This window comes from Gopherus flavomarginatus, chromosome 14 (genome assembly GCF_025201925.1).
Source record: "Gopherus flavomarginatus isolate rGopFla2 chromosome 14, rGopFla2.mat.asm, whole genome shotgun sequence".
NCBI classification, from domain to species: Eukaryota; Metazoa; Chordata; order Testudines; family Testudinidae; genus Gopherus; species Gopherus flavomarginatus.
In genome coordinates, this window is record NC_066630.1 from 34,407,813 (window position 1) to 34,434,256 (window position 26,444).

The 26,444-nt window shown below is 44.5% G+C and overlaps 1 protein-coding gene and 1 long non-coding RNA gene across 5 annotated transcripts in view; both read left to right on the forward strand.

Moving 5' to 3' along the window:
• LOC127034179 (uncharacterized) overlaps positions 1-18,274 on the forward strand; it is a 30,842-nt gene extending 12,568 nt beyond the window's left edge. Inside the window, exons 3-6 of one of the 4 annotated variants that reach the window (XR_007769321.1) lie at positions 4,049-4,115; positions 9,401-9,567; positions 12,731-12,828; positions 17,428-18,274. This is a non-coding gene — a long non-coding RNA (uncharacterized LOC127034179). Of the gene's footprint in view, positions 1-4,048; positions 4,116-6,287; positions 7,073-9,400; positions 9,568-12,730; positions 12,829-17,427 lie in introns of those variants that run through there. The other 3 variants (XR_007769320.1, XR_007769319.1, XR_007769318.1) reach the window with 3 other exon arrangements.
• Positions 18,275-22,114: 3,840 nt separating this feature from the next.
• On the forward strand, positions 22,115-25,245 carry LOC127034169 (uncharacterized). The gene is made up of 2 exons (XM_050922743.1): positions 22,115-23,390; positions 24,496-25,245. The coding sequence occupies exons 1-2, from the start codon at positions 23,321-23,323 to the stop codon at positions 25,074-25,076; spliced, it is 651 nt and encodes a 216-aa protein (XP_050778700.1). The 5' UTR covers positions 22,115-23,320; the 3' UTR covers positions 25,077-25,245.
• The last annotated feature ends 1,199 nt before the right edge of the window (positions 25,246-26,444 follow it).

Sequence of the window (26,444 nt, forward strand, 5' to 3'; positions counted from 1 at the left end):
GCTCCCTTTCCAGGCTCCCTTCCCAGTCTCGCACCCTAGCCCTACCCCATGTCTTGCCTCTGGACCACGGTGCCCCCCGACCATGGTGCCTTGGGCAGTTGATCACAGCACCTACTTGTAAAGCCAGCCCTCAGGACCTTCTCCGTCCCTTCTTTTCTTCAGCTGTAGTAGTAACCTGCACTGTTGTTATATATTCTCCTTTTCCAAGACTTTCCATTAATATTTCTGCAGTGTTCTATTTCTTGATATGTTGTGCAGACAACTCCATTTAGCTGATCCACAGATAGGTGTATAACTTCCTGCTCAGACAGTACTTTCCCCCACCAACATTAAAACTCTCTTCAACTACCTCTCCTCAAGTGAAGAACTCCTGGTACATTAATCGCTTGAATTCACATAGACTACGGCCCTGATTCTGAGCTCAGTGAAGCTCAGAATGGCGAGGCAGGGTATCGCTCTCCTCTCTACAAACTCTGGAGATGGCTGGGAACAGTTCTGCTCCCTGCATAAGTTATTTTATAGCTGCTTGCGAAAGCTAGCAAGAATAAATGGCGTGCAGTGTGCTCCAGTCATCTCTTTTCTTCTGACAGGGCCGTAAACTGGGGGGGTATAAGTGCATGTATGCACGCAGCATGGTGGTGTTTAGGGTTGTTTCACTGGCTCTGCATCACCCCCAGAAGTCGCTTGTTTCAGGAAGATTTCCAGATGTCAATTTCTGCGGGGTTTACAGACCCTGTATGCTGGCTTTTCTGGTGGACAGGAAATATAGGTAATCCAGAAACATAGTTCTTGTCTTAATTGTATATGACACGTCTTTGTGCTTTAAACATGAAACCAGGCGAAACTTGGTATTTTCAACTGAGCTTTATGCTGAGATTTGGGGTTTGTTCAGAATGACTCAAGTTGGGTACAAACCTGCACAGGTCAAAACCATTGGGAATAATTCACATGAACTGATGCATCATACACTATATGATATCTCTGGATTAATATTCCTGAACAAACACTAGGACTGTGGTAGGTATGACCTATGAAGGAAGGCTGAAGGAATTGGGTTTGTTTAGTTTGGAAAAGAGAAGACTGAGAGGGGACATGATAGCAGTTTTCAGGTATCTAAAAGGGTGTCATCAGGAGGAGGGAGAAAACTTGTTCACCTTAGCCTCCAATGATAGAACAAGAAGCAATGGGCTTAAACTGCAGCAAGGGAGATTTAGGTTGGACATTAGGAAAAAGTTCCTAACTGTCAGGGTAGTTAAACACTGGAATAGATTGCCTAGGGAAGTTGTGGAATCTCCATCTCTGGAGATATTTAAGAGTAGGTTAGATAAATGTCTTTTAGGGATGGTCTAGACAATATTTGGTCCTGCCATGAGGGCAGGGGACTGGACTCGATGACCTCTCGAGGTCCCTTCCAGTCCTAGAGTCTATGAGTCTATGACTATGCCTCCACTTTAGAGCCTATGAATTTCACTTGCAATGCCAGGCTAATTTGTTTTTGAACAAGTGCTGGATTAGGTTTTAACATTTCTTTAATCCTGTACAAAATTTGGCATTGGCTCATCAAAAACAAATTCAATATTGAATGTGAAGTGATCTTTTAAACGCTACTGTTGTTTGTTGGTGACATCATCAGCATCTCAGTTTAATTGGTTGTCCCAAAAAATCTCCTGGTGTGTGTGTGTGTGTGTGTGTGTGTGTGTGTGTGTGTGTGTGTGTGTGTGTGTGTGTGTGTGTGTGTGTGTGTGTGTGTGTGTGTGTGAGATACTAAAAACAGTAGGCCAAATTCTGCCCCTGATTACAGGAATAAAATCCCATTGAAGCCAATAGGGTTTCGTAACTGTAACTGAGGGCAGTATCTGGCCAAGTATGACACATGTACATCTGTTATACCATTTACAACTGCTAATTTTCTACTTTTAAACATGGTTACATAAGGGAAATCAAACCTCCTGCTCCAGGGTAAAAGAGAGGTCAAAAGGTACTCTTCCCTCCCCAACATATTCAATATAGCACAAGTGGCCAGCTGCTTTTTAGCCAATGGCATCAGGAATATGCCCATGCCAGACACAAAATGTACCAGTAATCCAATCCAGTATGGGAAATACTATTCCTGTTTTTTGTTATTGTTCATTGGTCTTCTCTTTTGAGAGTAAGATGTTTTCAGAAAAATCTTATTTAAATTCAAGACTTAACTTTGAATGCTAGAAGCCATTTTCTTACATGCTTATACAGTGTATTCATAGCCTGCCATACATTGCATATTTAAAAAGAATCATATATGAGAGCTGACATAATTTAAAATAAAATGTTGCTTGTTCTCTCAATGTTTAAGTTTAAATAAACATCAGAAGCACTTCCCACCAAGACTGAGAAACTAAAATAGATTTGAAAGTCTGAATTACAGTTGACATTTCTGAGCCTCAAGCTGGCAGCGGGCATCTTGCTTACGCAATATATAACATTGATTGTGGCACTGGTAGTGGGGCAACCTGTGGAGTAGAAAACAAGCCTTAAAGAATATTTGTATTGTAATAACATGTATGGGTCCCACTATGCTAGACACTGCACAAACGCACAGTATATTAATACTTCCATTGATTGTTAAGACAATGTTAAAATGGGATACAGAGTTTGTTTGAAAGAATGTCTCCATTTTCCCTATGTCACTTTATAATAAGGGAACTGTTTCTAGTCGAAGGTTCAGAAATTCTAGCTGTTAGTAATTAAAAATGTAGGCTGCAATTTTTAAATGTGGGTGCCTAAAGATATGCACTTAAATCTGTAGTTAGGCACTTAACTAAATGTGGTCTGGTTTTCAAAGGTTCGGTGCACCCACAGATTCCACTGAAGTCAATGTGAGCTATAAGGGTTTTTAGCTTCTGAAAAATTCAGGTACTCCTATTTAGGTGCCTAACTTCAGGCACCCACATGTGAAATGTTAATCTTTGGCTTCAGCTCTATTTTAATGATGTGAAGCTTCTTGCTCTGTAGGCTTTCTGAGTGCTGAATTGATCGAACGAGTAGAGTTGTCCCTGAAAAATACATAAGTATGTAATGTAAAACATAGTAAGGCAATACTGATTTACTACAAGTCACTGTGAAAATAAACTTTTCAACAGTCTTTGTAGTATCTTTTTTTTATAGACATTAGAAAATAATTGTCATGGAATCAAAATCAAAATAATTGAAAACTAGACTTCCGTGTTTGAAGAGTCATTATAATAGCATGGATAAGTATCTAGCTTTCTTACTCCTTAAGATCTTCTGTGGAGGAAAACGGGTACAATAATGTAATTGGAACTGGGATAAGCTGTCCTTTTGTGGAAATCACATTAGTTCGATTATTATGAAATGTTCTTACTTTCTTTGTACAAAAAGAACTTTGAAACTCCATATTTTTGAAGTCCTCCAGAATATTTTTGATTTTTTTTTGTCACCACCTCAGGATATTTAGGATTTAAAAAATGCTAAAGTCTAAACTCAGATACTGTACCTGTGCAGAGCACCTATTCCCATAACTAGTAGTCATATGCTGTCTATGTAGTTACGTATTCTGACGGGAAGAAGATGGATTTTGCACATACTGCACCTTTACGTGTAGAGGAGTCCTCTACTGCCATTTTGTGTTAACTGCAGATGCAGCCTGAATTAGAGGGGAAACACACACTATGCTCTCTCATAGAGATTTTATTATTCTTTCCTATGTTGATGTTTTCATTTAATCTAAAGGAAGTCATTTAATCTCTGAAAAGATATGAGCGCTCTTTGTGTATGGGAGAAAACAATGTGCATGAGCATCTCAGGGCAGAACTAGGTCCTTTGCGTTTACAGATTAAAATTCAAAAATCTGAATGGCAACAATGAACAAAAGATCCTATCAAAATACATTGTCATAGGAATGGCAAATATTTACTTGGTAAATATTGAAACTTGAGACGCTAATAAGACGCAGACTTAATCAAACTTCATGAATCAGTTTTATTACAGAATTTCTTGGCTTATTTTTATGGCATATGAAGTACAATAGTGTATATTGTATATTTTGTAGGTAATGGACCAAAACCTGCACTGACCTACACCTTGTGAGGCTCAAGTGAACTTACTGAGGCTATGTGGTGAGTATGTCAATGCAGAATTTGGCCCAATAGCCACTTTATGTATGAAACAAACATATCTTGCATATTACCTTTCATTCCAAAGCATCCCTGAGTGTTTTTTAAATATATAGGTCCTGTTCTATTAATTTAGATGCAATATATGGGCTCAAAGGTGTCAGCATGACCCTGTCACTATCCAACATTAAAAGATTTTAAACGAGGTTCAGGGTTTAGTATACAGGCTGCTTAGTACTGTGGCAAACACAACATCCTTTTAACCTTTTATTAAAGATAAAGCATTTGCAATGTAAAATATTAAGTAAGACTTTTTTTTATTTTAACCACAACCCTTGTTCCTTTTTTTAAAAAAAGCTGTAACATTTTTATAAGGAAAACTCCTTTGTATGATAGTCTTTTAGTCAGTATTAAAGATGGCAATAACTGTTCTTTTTGGGAAAGAGACAAAGTTAGTTGAGGTGGGCTGGAGCTGTCATTGTTAAAATGCAGTTCCATTTTCTGGGAGGCCAAACGAGACAAACTCATGCAAGAGGGGAAAGAAGAGCACAGCAAAGATAGAAAATGCAGCTTCTACCTCTGGTAGTGACTCTCACTTGTCCCAGGGCTATGGGGTATTTAAAGGGCCCGGGGCTCCAGCTGCCGCTGCCGCAACAAAGCCCCAGGCCCTTTAAATTGCCAGCGGAGCCCCAGGGACTCCCGGCTGCCACTGCTTCCCCGGGCTCGGGGCTCTGGGGGAGATTAAAAGGGCCCGGGGCTCCGCTGCAGTAGCGGCGGTTGGGAGCCCCTGGCCCTTTAAATCACTGCCAGAGCCCTATTGCCGCTACCCCAGGGCTCTGGCAGTGGGCTTGGGTGGCGATTTAAAGGGCCTGGGGCTCCATGCAGCAGCCAGAACCCCGGGCCCTTTAAATTGCTGCCAGAGCACCTGGGGTAACGGTGGTGGCCCAGGGGTCTGGCAGTGATTTAAAGGGCCCGGGGCTCCTGGCTGCTGCTACTGCAAGAGAGCCCCAGGCCCTATAAATTGCTGCCTGAGCCCTGTTACTGGAGCCACAGGCCCTTTAAATCGCCAGCCTGGGGAAGCCAGTCCAGTTCAGCATGGTGAACCAGCTCTTGCCGATATGCCGTACTGGACCGTACCGGTTTACTTCACCTCTGGGCACAGGCACTCTGAGACCTGGCCAATTTGTACCAATATTGGGCTGTTTAGGGCATTGCTGTTAGGTGCCTTTCTGGTCACAGGCTTATAGCAGTGTTGCAAAATATACAGTCTTGGCTGGTTAACCTAGACTCTTATTAAACAGAAACCAAAAGGAGAGGGATATGAAAGAAGGAATCTGCCACTCTCCCAAAAAAACATAAAGTGGGGAAGAAAAAGGACACACACTAGTGTGTGTGTGGGGGGCAAAGTTTCACATTCCAGGTTGGTTTGGGATTGGCAGAGCAAGCGGAGGTGGTGATGTTATGTGGGTCACTCTCTTGGCCCAGTCTGGTCAAGACATCATCACCAAAGCGCTGGGGGGTGGAACATAACTCCCAAAAAGCAATTTTACCAGGATGGTAGGTCTAATATCCCTACTCTTGCCAAAAGGACTATGGGGTCTTCAGTGTCTCTACTTGGTCAATAACTTGGTTTGAACCTCCATAAGCTGGCATCTCCAACAGCATGGTATTATTAGGGTACACCGTGCTGGAGCACTAACTCACAGGGAAGAGTGCTATGTACTGGATCATCTTGGGTTTTCAACACTGAATTTTTCTTGGCACTCTCATGCTTGTGTGGCTTAGCTCAGTCCTTCTTTACTTGTGAGACTGGATGAGATCATAGCCTGAGGGAGTATGGCTTCAAGCCACTGAATACAAAAATTTGGCCAGCAATCTGAGTATCTCAGCTGGGATTCATGCTGATCACTCTAAATTTACAGGTAAGGCAATATTTTATGGACAGCAATTTATTTGACTTATTGATTCAGTGAAGATTTAATTGACTGTGAAATCAATTGAAACAGTTAAAATGGGATTGTAATATTCACAACACCTTTGATTCTGGTATTTATTAAACCTTTGAGTGCTGGTATTTTGCAGGCTGCGAGACAAATGAACCATGGAGGTAAGCTAAGCATGCCACAGATGAGTCAATTCATGAGAAAGATGGAATATTTTTTCTTTCTCTCTTAGGACCGGGGGTCATTGCCCCATCACTTACTGTTGATCCAGCCTGGGGTGCAATCTGATTAACAGGAAACAGCATCGCTGAGCAGGACATGTGCTGTTGTCTGCTAGGTTGATGTAGCTTGCTGTCCTGGAAACGTAGTAGCATACGTAAACTAATAGGGTTGTGGTTATACAAAGTGTGGATCATGATGTCATCTCACGAGGGTTTCATAGTGTCTCCTCAGGGAATAAATGATTTGTTTGTTAAAGCTTAAGATTTGTTTGTAATGGAAAAACAATATGGTGCATATCTCTCCACATGTGCAGATTGTAAATTCTTCCCAGTGAAATGTGGGATTCAGCCTGTGAGGTGATGGGCATTATTGTGTCCATTGAAGTCAGCAACTTACATAATCAGGCCCCATTTGTGAGCTTTCTTAAGAATACACTTATCTCCAGTCAAAGCTTCAACTCTGAACTGAACTTCTTTTCACCCCATACTGAGGAGTTATATATTGGACTCACCCCAGGAGGGAGAAATTGGATGTCATATTTAATCAAAACACACCTTTGACCAGCAGCTCAGCGTGATGGGATGTCACAATTGCAGTTGAGGAATTTAAACCCTTTATCTAACCTCCATTATCACAATTGCAGATATTGTGTACAGATGTATTCACATGGGAAATGGCTTGTTATTACTTGCCATGACAAAAGAACCTTCAATCGTGTATTGTCCCTCCCATCATGTGCTTGTTCAGTGTTTTTGTATAAAATGCAAATAAAAGCCAGTCTGAAATATAAACAGGCTTTTCCGGGCTCTGTTGTGTTTGGGATTCAGCAAAGCTGCAGCAATGAGAGGCTGCATGAAGAGCCAGCTCTGTGTGTGTTCTGATCTCACTCTGAATGAGGTAATAGGTGACAGAGCAAGGTGAACTCAAGATTGGACTGGACTGATGGTATGAGTCAGAAAGAAGGGAGGCCAGAATTAACTGAGCAATGAGTGTGGTGAAAACTCTATGGGTGAGACTAAGCTGGCAAACAGCATTAATGCCAAAGGGAGTTGTACTCTGTTACCAGATTTGCCTGTTATTTTGGGGTACCCTCATTTATTAGGGTTACTCTTCTGGGGGTGGGTTCTGTAATTCTATCAATGTGCTGCTTGTGTCACGTGTGTTTTCATATGGAGATCTACTCCTCCCTGCTGCAAGTCCCCTCCCAATGGAGCTATCCTGCAGGACCTAGGTTCCCAAGGGCTGGGTTCCTCCAGCCCCAGAATCAGATGAACACATGCACACTAAAAGAGCAAATCTGAGTGGACCGGGCCAATCAGCACTCTCAAGCTTATATGTCCCTGGACTCAATGGGCTGGGTCAAGCAGCACTTCAAGCTGCCACCCTTATATACCTCAAGTACCGCACCGGACTAGAGTAAGCCTGAGCAGGTTGGGTCGAACAGCACTTCCAGGATGCCACTCTTATATGCCCCTGAACTCAGCAAACTGGTTCAAGCAGCACTTTCAAGCTGCCACCCTTATATGGCCCTGGACTCAGTAGTCTGGGTCGAGCAGCACTTCCAAGCTGCCAGCCTTGTATGTCACAAGTGCAGCACATCTCTATCCCCACTTTCATATCATGATTGTACTGGTAGTAACCCACTTGATGAGCAAACCTCAGTGTTTTTGGGTGCTACAGGGATCTTAGCTTAGGTAAAAGAAGCATTGCTGCAGAGTAAATGGGGAGCTAAAAACACAGAAGAGTAACGTTCAGAGAGAGAGAAGCAACCAGCTTAACCATAGAAGTTATTTATTGAGTAATAGTGATAACTACACAAGGAGAGCCTAAACCAACGTAACAGTTACATTATTAAATGTTAATACCTCAGGTAGAAAAGAAAACAGAGAGAGGGAGGAAGGGATCTCACCCACTTCATGATGATGGCAGCTCACGGTCCTGAGTGCTGGAGACAGGCAGAGCTGATCAGTCAGGAGAAGATGGAGTCTCAGTGGAACTGATACATAGCTTGGATCCGAGCAGCAGAACACTGACCTGAGTATAGATTGTTGTTTCTCTACAAAAACCTCTATGGTTCAAGGAAGAACACTAGATTTGTTTATGAGTAAACTGATGTCTCAAGGGTTTTCTTTAGGCTAGACGTTAGGAGCTGATCACTCTTGGTTATGGGTGGTGTTTTCTTCCAGGGGGCTCACAATGCAATTAGGCAGCTTCAGTATTTTGGTTACCAGTCAAGGATTCATTACTAGAACTAGTCTGATAACTGCTGAGCTGGGTGTGTGCAGGCATAGGTTCATTAACATCTGGAGCAGAGATCCCCCAGGATGCAGTGCTTCCCTGCTTTTCTGGTCCCAGAGTTCAGTGCAGTTCTCTGTTCTCCATTCTGTATGCTAATGGAGATGCCTTAATTTTGACACAGTTGTCAGGAGGGGTCTAGGTGTGTCTCCCAGCGCCCTTCACTGCTCTCTGCAAGTCTTTGATCAGTTTTGGTTCAAGCAGAGACTGATGGCGGGATTGTCTTTCACGAGTCATGAGAGAAGGCCAGCAAACAGCATTAATGCCAAAGGGAGTTGTACGCTAAAGTTCCTGAACTGAAGGTTGAGAATATATGTCAGCCTATGAACTGGAACTTTCAAGAATATTTTTTTTAATGGAGTAAGTATCTGAGGATGTCAGAATGGAGAGTTTACAGCTCCTTAGTGGCAGGGGCGGCTCTAGACTTTTCGCCTCCCCAAGCATGGCGTCATGCCGCGGGGGGCGCTCTGCCGTTCACTGGTCCTGCGGCTCCGGTGGACCTCCAGCAGGCGTGCCTGTGGAGGGTCCGCTGGTCCTGCAGCTTCGGTGGAGCCGTGAGACCAGCAGACCCTCCACAGGCACGCCTGTGGAAGGTCCGCCAGAGCTGCGGGACTAGTGGACCCTCCGCAGGCATGCCGCCGAAAGCACCCTGCCTGCCGCTCTTCTGGTGACTGGCAGAGCGCCCCTCCGTGGCATGTCGCCCCAAGCACGCGCTTGGCGTGCTGGGGCCTGGAGCCGCCACTGCTTAGTGGCACTGTTAGCAACAGTTATTGGGGATTGCAAGAGGTCAATGGAAAACACTATTGACTTCCTGCTCATCCTTTACAGAGCAAAGAAGGATGTGCTCAGAACTCAAACTTGGACCCACTCACTTGGCGGCACCATGCAATGAAGTGCTACAAGCCAGGCTCCCTTGCACTCAGCTAAACTCTCTGAGGCTCGTTTATACTGACTCGACTGATGTGTAAGGGAGATGGAAGAAGGGCTGAGAAAGTGTAAGTTAAAGTAGCTGCCATTCTATTTTACAACTCCTCCTACTCTTTATTGCTTGCATAACCTACAACAGTTTAGGTTGTCTTTCACATGGGGATGTGAGTAGGTCTAAGTTAGTCTAAGGTCAGTATTTAGAAACATATATAAGCTGTAAGTCATTTACTTTTTTGTACTTCGCATTATTTCTTTATGAAAATCAATAAAAAATTAATCACAACACTCCCCCCTCAAAGAAACCCCAACAAAAAACAAAACAAAAACCCTTTTTACTATTTAAACTGAATTTGAAAATAAAGGCTTGTTTGCAAAGATTAATGCATATTAACCCTTACACTCCTGGCTGGATCGCCAAATTATGTTGTGTTAATTTTGATGATTTAAATGGGCCCAGAGTCTCTATGGGGTTAATGTGACTCTGTCACTGTACAGCACTAAAGACAGGGTACGTAATTCAGGGGTACTGATAAAATGAAACCCTTACTTAATACTTTGTACTTCAAATGCTTTAAATATTTTTCCTTCTTTTCCTGTGTCTTTAATGAAAGGTTCTAAAGATTTGTATTGGTGTTTGTTGCCATGGTACTAAGCAGCCTGAGGTCTCTGTACTCAAGCCCCTGAACCGTGTTTAACCCTGTGCAGTGTTGAACAGTGAGAGGATCATTTTAAGACTGACTTTCTGGGTCCTGGGCCCATTACTCCATTGAAATTACACACCAAAGGCAATTAGGCCCAGATCCACAAAGGTACCTAAAGCCCAGATTTAGGCACATGCCCCTCCTTCCCTCCTCCTGCTGGTTGGTGTGAAGCAAGGCAGGCACCTAACTCATTCACACAGGAAATGCCCTAGGGACTAAAGCTGCCTGGCTGTCAGCAGCTGGTTCCTGTTCAGGGATCGCTAAACAGAGAAAGGTGCCTCCTGCAGCCCAGATTTAGGCTTATTATTCTTTTTGCTCACATTTGGTATAAGTTATTAATGGTCATAAAATGATTAATTGATTGCAGTGTGGTTTGTTGAGGCCCTTATGCTTACTCATGGCAGAACCAGAGAGCTAGGTGGACCCCGGTTACCGAATGACTGGGATGGCATATCGTGAATGCCTGTTGGTGAAAAGGATTAAACTTAATTGGCCTAATGATGACATGGCTCATTAGTGTAATTAACATCAATCTGAAAATAAAGGTGTGGACAATAATTGTAACCAAGGCCAATAAGGAATAGTGGGATTTTAATAGAAATCAAGGTTTAAGGGACATTAGCCCAGCAGATTCAGTAACAGTCTTAGTTTCATTTACAGTGGCTGCCATTGACAAGATAACCTTTACCAGTGCCGTGATTCCCAACGTGAGTCATCGGCAGTGCTTGAACCTGGAGCCGCTAAAGCATAGATCTCTACTATCGGAGTTGAAGGAGTAACTTTGTAAGAGGGTAGCGCTAGTAGGCAGTTGTCCTTTATGTGGACCAGCCACTAAAAGGGAAGGAAACACACTCTGCAGGCCTGTTATGCCAACAGTCGCCACACAGTAGTATTAGAGATATTTCAGTGTTTGCTTCCTCCCTATTTTTTGGTGCAAAATACATCTTCCGTAACCAAAGACAAGTTAAAACAAGAATGAGAGAGAATGAATATTAAGCAAACCTGCTACACTTTGTATATGTGAGCTCATGATGGATGTCTATGTGTGAATCTTAATCATTGGTGCTCAAATTCCACAGTGTCAGGGGCTGATAGATCTGCTACCCATCTGGGTCTCAAAATGATACTGGGACCATCTGGGAAAAATTACATTCAAGACGTCTTCCCTTTCCAGATCTTGAGGCTGCCTTCGTGATTGGGGCCTTGAGTGCTTCTGTAATATAGACAGTAAGGATTCAAGGACTAAGCAGGAAGGTTTAACAGCTTAGAAGGTTGAGGCAAGGCTGCTGGACTTTAATTCTTCTTTGTCAGGGCTCTCTTAAAGGGTGTCAGGAACACTGTTCCTATGCTAAGTAAATTTGCAAGGTATCTCATTCACATTACAAGATACCTCAGACGTATTTAGGGCCTGCTCCAATGCTTATTGAAGTCAATGGAGAGACTCCTATTGACTTTAATGGATCTCTCCATTGACTTGAATGGACTTTGGATTAGGCCTGCATGAAACACCCCCATTTCTGTCCAAAAGTGGATTTCCATGAAAACAGGTGGGCTCTTCCTCCTACCCCAGATATTTGTAGGATCAAAATCTCATTCGTGCAAATGTTCACAACAAGGAAATAAAAATGGATGAAGTGGATTTTGGATTTGTTGGCGTAGTTGTGCTATTTCCCCCCTCACACACTGAGCCTTGCTGAACATTTAAACAGAACAAAACCAGGAAAGGAAGAATATAATTAGTTGTGAAAGTGAGGGACTCTCAGCGCTGCTTAGAGCTAAATAGCCTTCAGGCGGGTGCTATGTGAGCTTCCCTTCTACTGCTCTGCCAATTCACCTTTTCTTCACCTTGCTAATCTAATTGGAGCTGGGGCAATCTCTTGTCATATACCTGATACTAAGCCAAACACACCTGGGTTGGAATTTATTACAAACCTAAAATTCAGGCCAGCTTTGATATTCTACTTGGACCTTTCATCAAGTCTTGGGCCATGTTTGGAATGAACCTAAGCTGATTTACGGTTTTGAGACAAAATCAAGAAATCCTTAGTACTTCGGCTGCGTTCCAGTGAGCTTGGGCCTTTCTTTGAATCCCAAGTCTCCCAACTTCCAATCCTGTGCTGTACTCACTAGACAATCTGGTCCTAAGTATTTTACCTATTGAAGACGTGAGATGGTCTGTAATAGAATATAAGAACGGCCATACTGGGTCAGACCAAAGGTCCGTCTAGTATCCTGTCTTCCAACAGTGACCAATGCCAAGTGCCCCAGAGGGAATGAACAGAACAGATAATCATCAAGTGATCTGTCCCTTGTCTCCCAAAAGCACAGTATAACACAACATGGCCCAGGATTTCTCAAACTTTGTTTACAGCAACACTTAATAATCAAGCTCCTAGGGGCAGGGATGATGACACGGCAGAGTTGAAGCTACCTGCTGTTGAAGCTAGCAGAGTACTTCTTAGTAGTCATTAAGCCTCAACTTGAGAGGTAAATCTGCCTCCTAAATTCTGTCTCTTCTCTCTCCCCGCAGCCTCCCAGTGTGTTGGAAGTAATGAACTCACTGCTGAACTGGCAGTCCTATTCTATTCAGATTCTTACAGGGAGCCCATCACTGTGATTTCTGAACAGGTCACAGATGAGACTGTCTGCTTTCATAATTATGAGTAGCAGTATGCCTGAGCGGTGCCAAGCAACTGTACTTCTTACAGCCTTCCACGGAAGTGAAGGGCACCCAAGTCACAGGATCGCCCCTCTCCCCACCCCCCCGTGTTAGTGTATGGGGAGGAGGTCTGCCTTAAAATCCTGCCTTACTTAAAAGTTCAGCATGTTTGCTGAGAGATCCCTGAGTGTCAGCTCCAGGGCAGCCGTGGTGTGTTGCTTTTGGACTAGCTTGTAACTGCACTGAGGCTCCCCTCTCCTCTCCCCTCTCTCCTCCCCTACCCAAATCCTTAATTTGCAACTTACGCAAATAATGTATCTTGTGTCTTGACTGACACCAGAGAGAACACATGGAAAAAAGAAGGGTGGATAAAATTCTGTATAGTATAGGAAAACGCCTTGGAGGCAATGCAGTCACATTGCGTGACTTGTCTGAAAGGTACAATGTGAATTTTATAGCAAAGCCATCAGCCAGTTCCCATTACTTTCAGTTAATAATTATTTCCAGAAGATTAAGAACAGTGAAAGAGATTGGATGGACATTTATGTTTAACAAAGTGACCTTGTAAAGTTTATGTAAGTCATATCACAATAGGGATAATAGATAAGTTCACATCCCACCTGACAAAAATGGCCCTGGAATCATTGTAAAATATCAACCTTTAAAACAAGGTAAAACAAAAACCCCATTAACTAAGTCATCTGTAGGGCTGCACTCCTTTTAGTAACTACTGTTCATACATATGTCAAGAGTCAGATTTCAATGCATTGAACAAAAATACAAGATGTGTGGAGAGATTGGTTTGGAGAACTGTTAACTTCCCCAGGAGCTATGGAAAAGGAAAAATAATGTATCTTAAGGCTCCAGACAGATATGGATTGTTCCCAGGTTTATCTGTTACATCAAGGTTGCTAGAAACATGCAGAATGAATTAACAAGGCAAGCTATAATTCTCAGTATAGGTTTGTTGACGGTACACTGTTGCTAGAAGCCTGCAGCAATACAAACACAAAGGTTTCTGCTTAAAAGAGAATGTGTTGGGACAGTGTCTGACGAGATTATAGAATTCTAGAGCCTGTGCATATGTTAATTTACCTCTGGCTGATCATATTCAGCAATAAGAATAACGAAGCTGCAATTGCAAAGGTGTTTTTTGTTAATACAGTGTATTAGCAAGATACATGGTTTTTCTTCAGTCTGATACAGAATACTGTGTTGTCAGATGCAGCAAGGCTCAGCCTTGGCATGAGCCTTTCACTATTAATAATAAAACAGAAAAGGATAATCTGTGCATAATACTGAGAGGAAGTAGTATGGTCCAATGGACAGAGCACAGCACAGGACAGGGCATTAGGAGACCTGGGTTCACTTCCTGACTGTTATTTGCTATTACTCACTGGGCAAGTAAGTTAATCTCTTTGTACCTTGGTTTTCAGCCTTAAGGGTCTGAAACTTGCTCCCCCTTGACATCCAACTCTGCCCAGTTTTAAGTATGTTTTCTTCTAATATCTTCTACCCCAAGTTTAAAACTTTTCCTTATGCATTGTGAGATTCCCTTTATGAGTATGGTTATCATAATACTGCATTTATCCTTTTCTAACATGCTTTTTAAGAACTGCAATGCAGTTATGCCAAGCGTATTGGCAGGAGGGCATTTGATAACATTTGTTAATTATTGATTTGTATTTTGAACGATGTTTTGAGACCCAGAGATTTGATGAGGCATAGTCTTTAAGAATGTTTATCCCATTTCTTGATTTGTAATAGTAATCTTAAATTATTTCCTTTTTTGATTCATCGAGGGAAAGATGAGTTTATATGTAAATTTATACATTATCAAGATTTAAAAAAAGTGGATTTTAAATATGTTTAATTTCTCTTAAGCATGTGCCTAAAAGCATTGTTGAATCAGGGCCTTCTCCCGGTAGAAATCAGCTCAGCTCAGATAGTGCTGTGATGGGCAGCAGTATTGAACCCTCCTAATATGGGTAAGATAGGAGTAGCAGCAGGAAATTCAAGTTAGCTACACCCATGTTTGGAGCCAGTGTGAGATCAGAATCCAGCCCCATGATTATAATATAATACTTTTCAGCTGCATTACTAGTACCACCTTTGATTATTACAATAGAAATAATTTCAAAGTTGACATTTGCATTCCCCCCCGCCCCAAGGGGCCCATTCCCACAATGTGCTGAACACCCTCAACTCCTGTTACAACAGCTCATCAGCATGCTTGACACCTTGTAGGACTTGGCTCTTATGGTGCATGTGCTTTGCGTTTTGCATTCTCTCAGTTTGCACAATACGATATGAGTGAGTTTGTTTATTTATGGGCTTGCTCCTGCAAACACGGACATTCTGAGTTTGTGGGATCAGCCCCTGTATCTAATTTTGGTTGCTTTGATTTCAGAATATAAATTATGGAAGGATACAGGTCCTAGGCATTCATGACAGATATCAAACATGTAATCCAACTAAGACAGACGACAAGCAAACCAACCACTTTTCTCTACACACAAGAAGCAGTCCATAGAACTATCTCAACTCTCTTAAAATCCTAATCCTCTCTGACCACAAATAAAATCCTCACCCAAACCTTCCTTAAATCTGAGTTCTAACCAAAAAAAATGGGCTTTGCAGCATGCTTTAGAAGTCAGCGCACTTGAGCTACTCCAGACTAGGAGATGAAATCCAAAGTGTCACAGAGAATGCCCTGAATTCAGGATGCCCAACTTGGGCCTGATTTAGAGAGGTGCTGAGCACCCACAACTGCATATGGCATTTAGATCACAGGTACAGCAAGAGGTGCCAGTTAGCATCAGGACTCCATTGTGCTAGGCACTGCACAAACACATAGGGAAATACAGCTCCTCTTCTGGTGAACTTACAATGTAAAAAGACAAAGCGTGGGGGAAAGGATACCAAATACAAGCAGGGTGGTAATGGGCAGGGGCCACAGTGGGAAGGGGGCAAGGCATGAGGGTGAGATGGCTGCAGAGTTGACACTTGACACCACACAGCAGAATCAGTGATTCTGTAGTGCCCTCCGGTGTCTTAGGGTACATTTTTACTTCTAGCTGGGGGTGTTATTCCCAGCTCAAGGAGCCATACCGCTGACAGTTCTGATTGAGCTAGAGCAATGGCACTCAAACTTTTGTACTGGTGACCCTTTTCACGTAGCAAGCCTCTGAATGCGACCCGCTCTTATAAATTAAAAACACTTTTATATATTTAACACCATTATAAATGCTGGAGGCAAAGTGGGGTTTGGGGTAGAGGTTAACAGCTTGTGACCTCACCCCATATAATAACCTCGCGACCCCCTGAGGTGTCCCGACCTCCAGTTTGAGAACCCCTGAGCTAGAGTTCTAAAAAATAGTGTGTAGCCGTGGTGGTGTGAGTGGTGGGAGGGGCTTTTGACACCAAGTATGTACCCAGTGTCTAGGAGGGGTATGCACTGGGAGCTAGCTGCTTTTGCTGCCATGGCTACCCTCTGTATTGAGTGCACTAGCAAGATCAGAGTTAGCACAGGGGTATATTACCTCTCCAGCTCAAAGTGCAGATGTACCTGTAGAGCTGTCCATCTGCAGTGGAGGAGTGAAGCACAGAGACATACCCAGGTGGTATGCTGTTCCCAGCTCCCCTGGCAGGCAGAGCTGCAGCAGCTGTGCCACAGGGGCTTTACTACTCCACTCGTGGCAGCACAGGGGAGTGGCGGAGGTGGGGTCAGGGCAGTGTCGCTTGACTACAGCTTAGCGCTGTGGTTGCTGCATGGGTTGGAGACACCTTGCACGCCCTGCCCTCACCTCTGCTGTTGCATAGTTTCCACTGACGGTATCCTAAACCAGCTCAGGCTCTGGTACACTCATGGGATACACATGTGCATCTCATTAGCACGTCATGCAGGCTTATATAACAGACATATGTCACAAAAACTGTTTCAAGTTTTTTAGTTTACGCCAGCCGGGTCTTCGCAGGTTGGGGCACTTTAGAATCCACACCCCTCTAGTGCACGTTTCCAAGCTGTGTAAACAAGCCCAGCTTTGCCCAAGCTTTTTTTTTTTTAAATTGTATGTCTTTTATTACAGACTTTGAGCAGACTTAGATGAATAATGAAGTGCTGGGAGAGTGAAACCCAGCCAGACAGCAGGGCTTGAGCTAGCTCCTTTTCCTGTCCACTTTGGATGAGCAATAGGCCACCACACTTCCAAGGTAAAAAGGGAAAGTGGCAATAGATCTGTCCAGCTCCGTGTCTCAGTTATTGAGTTGTAGGGCCTCTCAGTGCATATTAAAGATCCAAACACCCCTAGGGCTTTCTGACAAGGGGACCAATTTCCATTTGTGACCCAGAGAGGCTTTGAGCACATCTGTAGCTATCTATAAAAATCCCCTAAGTAGCTCATGTGAGATGCCACTGTATCCAACAACATGCCTGATGCGAGTTTCCAACAATTGTAAGCTGATGGTTAATAAGCAAATTGTACCTCTGTATATAATAACGACTGGCACTGGCTGGGGGTTAACTCTATGATCTGAGGTATATCTGAATTCTCCTCTCTCCTTTCCAGAACAAGGCTGTCTCCTGAATGAAAGAAAAATAAAACTGAGAATAAGAGCACAGCAATTATATTATTCCAGCACAAAGAGTGTCAATTTAAGGACTATTAAACTTGACCTGAATGGGGAATGGCTCAGGTACAGTAAAGCAAAAACAGAGCTGAAAAGAACACAAACTTTTTGGTAATAAAATTAACAGTAATGATTTCTTTAATTTCTTAGCTGTTTTTGGAGCACAGAAATTTCTCTTATTATGATTTTTTTTTGGTACTGCAGTAGTGCCTAGAGGACCCAACCAAGGTTAAAGGCCTAATTCTGTTAGGTGCTGTGTACCCCTCCCCCCAAGAGATTATTTCTATCCCAAAGAGCTTATGATTCATAGTTATTTCTCAGTGACCTATGCACAGATTTGAAATGGACAATGGCAAGTATAAAAATTGATCTCTTTTCAAAGTACATTTGGAATTATGATATTTGTTTTTGTATTTCTTCAAAAAATAAGCATTTGACTGGAAATTGGATAATTGTTATGCTACTGGATCTATTTTTGTGTAAAAGTCCTCAACTTTGCCTGCTTGCTCATGCAAACTCAAAATGCCAAGCTTGTCAGATTTCACAGTGACTATTTTGCACATCCCTACGCAATAAAATGTCTCAGGAATATATGCAAAGATTTCAAAACCACAAACTGCATTTTAAAAGCAGACTGCAGCCCAGATTTTCAACATCTATGTAAACTGAATTGGTCCTCTTTTATCTCACCGTCCTCAATCCAAAAAAATTTCTCTTTTGTTATGGATGGGTCTCTCTTACTGTGATGTAGATAGTAGTGATTTTAATAAATAACTATAATATGTATGTGACTGGCTGCAGAGACTTTGTTCTGGCAAATAAGGCGTTAATGGCAACATAAGTTACAGGTGCTGCAGGGAGAGGCCATAAAATCAACTGCCCTAGACAGGAGGGAAAGACTGCCTATGAGAAAGCTATCCTGAAAATCTTAGGGCTGTGAGTTAGGGTTAAGAAACCCTGATCTGGGGATTATGTTTGTGTTACTCTTTGAAGAATTATCTTTTTTTCCCTATGACCAAGAGATAAGCTCCTCTCTGGAAAAGGTGGGATCTGACTGGTTCACCCTGTGGTTTTGTGCTGAGCTGTTCAAATTTCTCTCCTTAGGGCCAGCCTGGCAGTCCAAGTTGTAGCACAAGGCACTGCAATGCCAGGGGAATTGGAATCTGAGTCAAAGCTGTATTTGGCTGAATATTTGGCTTTCTTAGCTCTGAAAGTCCATTCCCTGCTAATACACTTGGTAAATCCCATTCAGATTGTTGGGAGTTTTGTGCAACCATCAGCTGCAGAATAGACCACTTAGATTTGAGCAGAAGCTAGAGCTGGCAAAGGTCAACCAAGGGAAAGGAAAAGTGCAAGTTAGGAACATAGGAATTACCAGACTGAATCAGAACTGTGGTCCATCTCACCCAGTGTCCTGTCTTTGAAAGTGCCCAGTACCAGTTGCTTCAGAGAAAGATGCAAGAAACCTTGCAGTAGACAGTTAGGGGATAGCTCCAAGATAATGTGTCCTTCTCATTCCCATTAGTTAGCGGTTAAAGTATGCCCTGAAGCAGGCATGTTTATGTCCCTTCCAGAAAATCTGTTTGTTTTTTTTAAAAACATTGACTTTATTATAACTGAGTATTCTTGTCAGTCATATAAATACCTAATCCTGCTAAGGTCTTGATCCCAATGATTTCCTGTGGCAATGAATTCCACAGGCTAACTATTTCAAAATATTTCCTTTGGGCAGTGTCAAATTTGCTGCCATTCATTTATTTGAAAATCTCTTTGTTCTTGTATTCTGAGGAAGGGTGAACAGCAACACTTAATCTACCTTCCTTATAGTAAATCTATAACTCCCTGGGTTCCATATAATGGTGAAAGGTGTATGTACCTATTGAATCAATTATCTTCAGTAAATAAACCAGCATGTTTAACTATCTTGGGCACATTCCATTCCAAGTACGCTGCACTGAGTGAGGGTCATCATGTGATGCTGCTGCTATGATTAAATAACCAGGGCTGCCACTTGCCATTATAAACACGGAAAAATGAAGATAATAAGCACCGAGGTTGTGACTGTGAAAACCACATGTTATGTTTTCAAATGATCATGCTACCTTGAACTCAGAATAAATATTTATAGATATGCTGAGATCATGATAAGAGAGGAAAGTTCCTCTCTGGCCTCATTCTTAGTTTAGTCTCTGCCTTGCCATAACCTACAGCTCGTTTGTCTGAAATTAAAGTGTATTTTTTTTTGGACAACATCAATATTGAGGAAATCAGGGACACTAGAGCCCAGTGCCTGAGAACTGAACCACCAAGGCATACTGCAATCAGAAATACTGACTCTGCGCACATGCAGTTCTCCAGGAGGTGAGCAGGACTGGCAAACGTGGCACTAGCCCAGCACTTAATTTGTGCCAGGGCTCAGCCTTGGCAAGCCCTGGCACAGACACCTCTAGGTTTGGCAGTTCATAGTCCCAGCATCTGTAAGTTCGCTGCATCAGTTATGAATGTAAAAAAATTGCTTGAGCTGCAGCATCTAATTGCTTGAGCCCGGGTACCTCTTTCTTTACAAAGTAAGCACTGCGCGAGCTTCCTGTGCCTTGGGATTGTACATTTCAGTTTGCTTAAAACCAAGTGCAGGAGGCTCCCTACTGATTGTTTCTCATTAAAGAGGAGGAAAATATTTATATTTATTTTTAAGCACAACAGATGCAGTGAAAGAGGATGACACAGCCTAGCTGTGAGAGTGGCCAAGTAATTTCAGCTCTCTATGCCTGGGTTTACCCATATGTAATGGGGCTGTAATTCTTGGCTAACTTGCAGAGGGCATTGTGAAGTTTAATTATTGAAAAACAAGAAGGGGGGAAAAACCACCTTTGTAGAGCCTTAGCTCAAAGGCACCCTTACGTACTTATCTATGAGGCCAAATTCATTCATATCCACAAAGTGCATTTTGATCATCTGAAGGGAGGCAATATAGATTGGCAAAGTACTCTAAGGTTTTCCCTACACTAGAGATTTCAGCCGTGGGTGACACAGCCACTGGAATAGGTGCACTGATGCAAATCCCTCACGCTTGTAACTGGGATAAGTGGCAGGGTGAAAACTGGAGTTCATTTTGGCTGTGCTTGTCTACTGGGCTGGGGCAGTTTCACTGATGGCTATAACTGGGGATGTCTCGAGTATAGACAAGGCCTGTGTTTTACAGTGATTAGGGCTAAGAGATAAGCATTACAAAGAAAGCCTAAACTTCTCTTTTAGATATGTGAAGGGTGGGGGAGCAGGAGGAAAGGGTCAAAGGAAAAACACAGACTCAGGGATTCTGTCTGAAACAACCCCTCTGTGGGTTTTCTCAGGCCTGGTCTACACTATGCATTTAAACCGATTTTAGCAGCGTTAAACCGATTTAACGCTCCACCCGTCCACACAACGAGGCCCTTTATGTTGATATAAAGGGCTCTTTAAACCAGTTTCTGTACTCCTCCCTGACGAGAGGAGTAGCACTGAAATAGATATTACCATATTGGATTAGGGTTAGTGTGTCCGCAAATCGACGGTATTGGCCTCTGGGCGGTATCCCACAGTGCACCATTGTGACCGCTCTGGACAGCAATCTGAACTCGGATGCAGTGGCCAGGTAGACAGGAAAAGCCCTGCGAACTTTTGAATTTCATTTCCTGTTTGCCCAGCGTGGAGCTCTGATCAACACGGGTGGTGATGCAGCCTCAAATCCAAAAAGAGCTCCAGCATGGACCGTACGGGAGATACTGGATCTGACTGCTGTATGGGGAGACAAATCTGTTCTATCAGAGCTCCGTTACAGAAGACGAAATGCCAAAGCATTTGAAAAAAATCTCCAGGCTATGATACAGAGTCCACAGCACAGTGCTGCGTGACAAGCATAACGGGAAGCCAGAGACTCAAACGGATGCTCATGGAGGGAGGGAGAGGGTACTGAGGACTCCAGCTATCCCACAGTTCCCAGCAGTCTCCGAAAAGTATTTGCATTCTTGGCTGAGCTCCCAATGCCTGTAGAGTCAAACACATTGTCCGGGGTGGTTCAGGGAATAGCTCGTCAATTTACTCCCCCTCCCCCGCCATGAAAGAAAAGGGAAAAAAATCATTTGTTGACTTTTTTCAGTGTCACCGTATGTCTACTGCATGCTGCTGGTAGACACGGTGCTGGGGCAATGGAGAGCAGCATCCTCTCTCTTTCCTTCCCTGGTGGCAGACGGTACAGTGCAGTAGGACTGGTAACCATCCTTGTCATCAGCCCATGAGTGCTTCTGGCTGGCGTCAGGTGAGGTTGGCCGGTGGCGCCTGGGTAAAAATAGGAATGACTCCCAGTCATTCCCAGTAGTTGGTACAGAACAGCTGGTAACCGTCTTCATCATAGCAACTGGGGAGTGAGCTCCATCAGCCCTCTCCCTTTCATGTGTAAAGAAAAGATTCTGTACTGTCTGGACTATCATAGCAGCTGGAGGCTGCCTCCCCCTCTTTTTGTCTCACTAACAAGTCAGTGTTTCTTATTCCTGCATTCTTTATTACTTCATCACACAAATGGGGGGACACTGCAATTGTAACCCAGGAGGGTTGGGGGAGCAGGGAAGCAATGGGTGGGGTTGTTGCAGGGGCACCCCCTAGAATGGCATGTAGCTCATCATTTCTGAGGGATCTGACACGGAGCGGCTGTGCTCTCTGGTTCTCTGGTACACTGCTTCTCTAGTACACTTGCCCCATATTCTAGGCAGGACTGACTCTATTTTTAGATACCGTAAAGGAGGGATTGGCTCGGGGAATCATTCCCATTTTTGTCTTTGTGCCACCAGTCAACCTCAGCCAGGGGCACCCATGACAGCAGCAGACGGTACAGAACGACTGATAACCGTCATCTCATCGCCAATTTACAATAGCACAGCAGACGGTACAGAACGACTAATAACCATCTCTGCTATCTTCCAAAGGCAAATGAATGCTGCTGTGTAGCGCTGCAGTACCGCGTCTGTTAGCAACATCCAGTACACATATGGTGACAGTGAAAAAAAGCTGAACGGGCTCCATGGTTGCCGTGCTATGGCGTCTGCCAGGGCAATCCAGGGAAAAAGGGCGCGAAATGAATGTCTGCCGTTGCTTTCACGGAGGAAGGAATGAGTGATGACATTTACCCAGAATCACCCACGACACTGTTTTTGCACCATCATGCATTGGGGTCTCAACCCAGAATTCCAATGGGTGGGGGAGACTGCAGGAACTGCGGGATAGCTATGGGATAGCTACCCACAGTGCAACGCTCCAGAAATCGACGCTAGCCTTGGACCATGGATGCACACCACCGAATTAATGTGCTTAGTGTGGCCGCGTGCACTCGACTTTATACAATCTGTTTTATAAAACAAGTTTATGTAAAATCGGAATAATCCCGTAGTGTAGACATATCCTCACAAATGAGGGCTTGGCTACACTGGAGAGTTGCAGCGCTGGTGGTGAGTTTACAGCACTGCAACTTACTCACTGTCCACACTTGCAAGGCACATATAGCGCTGCATCTCCCTGGCTGCAGCACTGGCTGTACTCCTGCTCTGCCTGGGGTATAACAATTGCAGCGCTGGTGATGCAGCGCTGCTCCACCAGTGTGGCCACCAAAAGTGCTGTAATTGGCCTCCAGAGGTATTTGGAGGTATCCCAGAATGCCTGTTCAGCCACTCTGCTCATCAGTTCGCACTCTACTGCCCTGGCCTCAGGTGACCCGCCCTTTAAATGCCCCGGGAATTTTAAAAATCCCCTTCCTGTTTGCTCAGCCAGATGTAGAGTGCAATCAGTGAATCTTCCCAGTTGACCATGCCTCCATGCTCCAAACGAGCCCCAGCATGGAGCAATGGCGAGTTGCTGGACCTCATCAGTGTTTGGGGTGAGGAATCTGTGCAGTCACAGCTGCGCTCCAGCTGTAGGAATTACGATACCTATGGGCAGATATCAAGGGCCATGCTGGAAAGGGGCCATGACCAAGAAGCGGTGCAGTGCAGGGTTAAAGTGAAGGAGCTGCGGAATGCCTATTGCAAAGCCCGCGAGGGAAACCGCCGCTCCGGCGCTGCCCCCACGACCTGCCATTTTTACAAGGAGCTGGACGCGATACTTGGGGGTGACCCCACTGCCAATCCGACGACCACGATGGACACTTCAGAGTGGGGGGGGAGGGTGGGGGGGAGGGGGAGGGAGGGAACCGAGACTGAGGGTACTGCAGTGGGGGAAGAAACCCCGGAATCCCAGGAGGCATGCAGCCAGGAGCTCTTCTCAAGCCAGGAGGAAGGTAGCCAGTCGCAGCAGCCGGTACTTGGTGAAGGACAAGCAGAGGAGCGGGATACCGGTAAGCGGCTTTTATTTTCAGGATGGAAATGTTTCTGGAGAGGAGGGGGGGTTAGGGCTGCGTGCATGCATGCCTAGATGTGGAATAGCCCATTGATGTGATCTATCACGTCGCGGTAATCGGCCTCGGTAATCTCTTCAAAAGTTTCAGCCAGAGCGTGGGCAATGCGCTTGCGCAAGTTTATAGGGAGAGCCACTGTGGTCCTTGTCCCAGTCAGGCTAACGCGTCCGCGCCACTGTGCCGCGAGGGGTGGGGGGGCCATTGCTGCACACAGGCAAGCTGCATAGGGGCCAGGGCGGAATCCGCATTGCTGTAGAAGACCCTCCCGCTCTTCCCAGGTGACCCGCAGCAGCGAGATATCTTCCAGGATTAACTCCTGTGGAAAATGTTGGGAGACTGTTCAATGTAGATGCTCCTGCAGCAGTTTGCTTTCCCCAATGCACAGAAACCCGTGCACATCCCTGAAGCAATCAGTCCCCCTTACTCGCCATTTCGTGGCTCCTGTGGGTTATGTGCGCTCTGTTTGGTAGGGGAAAAGTATGCTAAAGTGAAGACTGTAAACTCCTTCACTGCATGGGAATAACTGTCTGGGTGAGATTATAAACAATGCTGCCTCTGTTAACTGTTGCCATTTTTGCCTTTCGAAAAGTGTCCTTGACTACTCGACTGCTCCTATCATCAACTGTTCAGAGGCTACAAAACCTCAGGAAGAAGCCGCGAAAAAGCAAAGAAGACATGCTGAAAGCAGTTATGGATCACTCCGCCAGAGAGAGTAAAAAACTGCAGGACTGGAGGAAAAAACTGCAGGACTGGAAGGAAAAGGAAAGCAGGATCCGCCAGAGAAACACAGTGGCTAAGAAGAAAAGCACAAAGCAGCTGATAAGCATCCTGGCGCGCCAAGCGGACTCCATCCAGTCACTCGTAGCCATGCAGGCAGAGCACTACCGTGCCGACCCCCCTCCCCATCCCAAAGCTCTTTCCCTTGTGCCCCAATGTCAGCTCCAAACACCCTTCCCCAGCATCCAGATTCGTACCACCACCAGCTGCCCCCAACACCTGTATGTTCACCAACCAGCCCTGAGAACTACGACCCTTACTCTCTGCACTCAACGCCCATCACCATGCAGTATTTTCATCCTGAAGTGCAGCAGTCATTGCACAGCACTCCAGACAGGACATATTCAAACCTGTGACTGTACAGTTCACCACTCCACCCCCCTGCCCTTTTAGGTTCCCAAAATGTTGTGTGTCTGTCAATAAAGTTATTTTGTTTTCAATAAATGAATTCTTGGCTTTGAAAACAGTCTTTATTATTGCAGAAAATGAAAGATACCATCGCCCAGGAAAGAAACAGGCACTGCAAATCATTTTAGGGAAAACAGATTCCTACTAACATTGTCACCACTGCACTTCACTTCCATGCAAGGCACCAAACATTACTGTTGGTTTTCAGCCTCAGATTCCTCCCTAATCCTTGTAGCCCTGTGCTGGGCCTCTCTAGTAGCCCTGCTCTCTGGCTGTGCAAATTCAGCCTCCAGGCGTTGAACCTCGGAGGTCCATTCCTGACTAAATGTTTCACCCTTCCCTTCACAAATATTATGGAGGGTACAGCACGCGGATATAACCGCAGGGATGCTGCTTTCCCCCAAGTCTAGCTTCCCATACAGAGATCGCCAGCGCCCTTTTAAACAGCCAAAAGCACACTCCTCAGTCATTCAGGACCGGCTTAGCCTGTAGTTGAACCGGTCCTTGCCCCTGTCAAGCTTCCCTGCATACGGTTTCATGAGCCAAGGAATTAACAGGTAAGCGGGGTCTCCAAGGATCACAATGGGCATTTTGACGTCCCCTACTGTGATCTTCTGGTCTGGGAAAAAAGTCCTGGCCTGCATCTTCCTGAACAGGCCACTGTTCCGAAAGATGCGTGCATCATGCACCTTTCCAGGCCAGCCTGTGTTAATGTCAATGAAATGCCCACGGTGATCCACAAGCACCTGAAGAACCATAGAGAAATACCTCTTCTGATTAATGTACTTGGATGCTAGGTGCGGTGGTGCTAGAATAGGAATATGCGTCCCATCTATCGCCCCTCCACAGTTAGGGAAACCCATTTGTGCAAAGCCATCCACAATGTCCTGCACGTTCCCCAGAGTCACGGTTCTTCTCAGCAGGATGTGATTAATGGCCTTGCAAACTTGCATGAATACAATTCCAACGGTCAACTTTCCCACTCCAAACTGGTTTGCAACCAATCGGTAGCTGTCTGGAGTTGCCAGCTTCCAGATTGCAGTAGCCACCCACTTCTCCACCGGCAAGGCAGCTCTCAATCTCGTGTCCTTGCGCCGCAGGGTGGGGGCGAGCTCAGCACACAGTCACATGAAAGTGGCTTTTCTCATCCGAAAGTTCTGCAGCTACTGCTTGTCATCCCAGACTTCCATGACTATATGATCCCACCACTCAGTGCTTGTTTCCCGAGCCCAAAAGTGGCGTTCCACGGTGCTGAGCATTTCCATGAATGCCACAAGCAATTTAGTGTCATACATGTCAGGCGACTCGATATCATCGTCAGACTCCTCACTGTCACTTTCGAGTTGAAGGAAT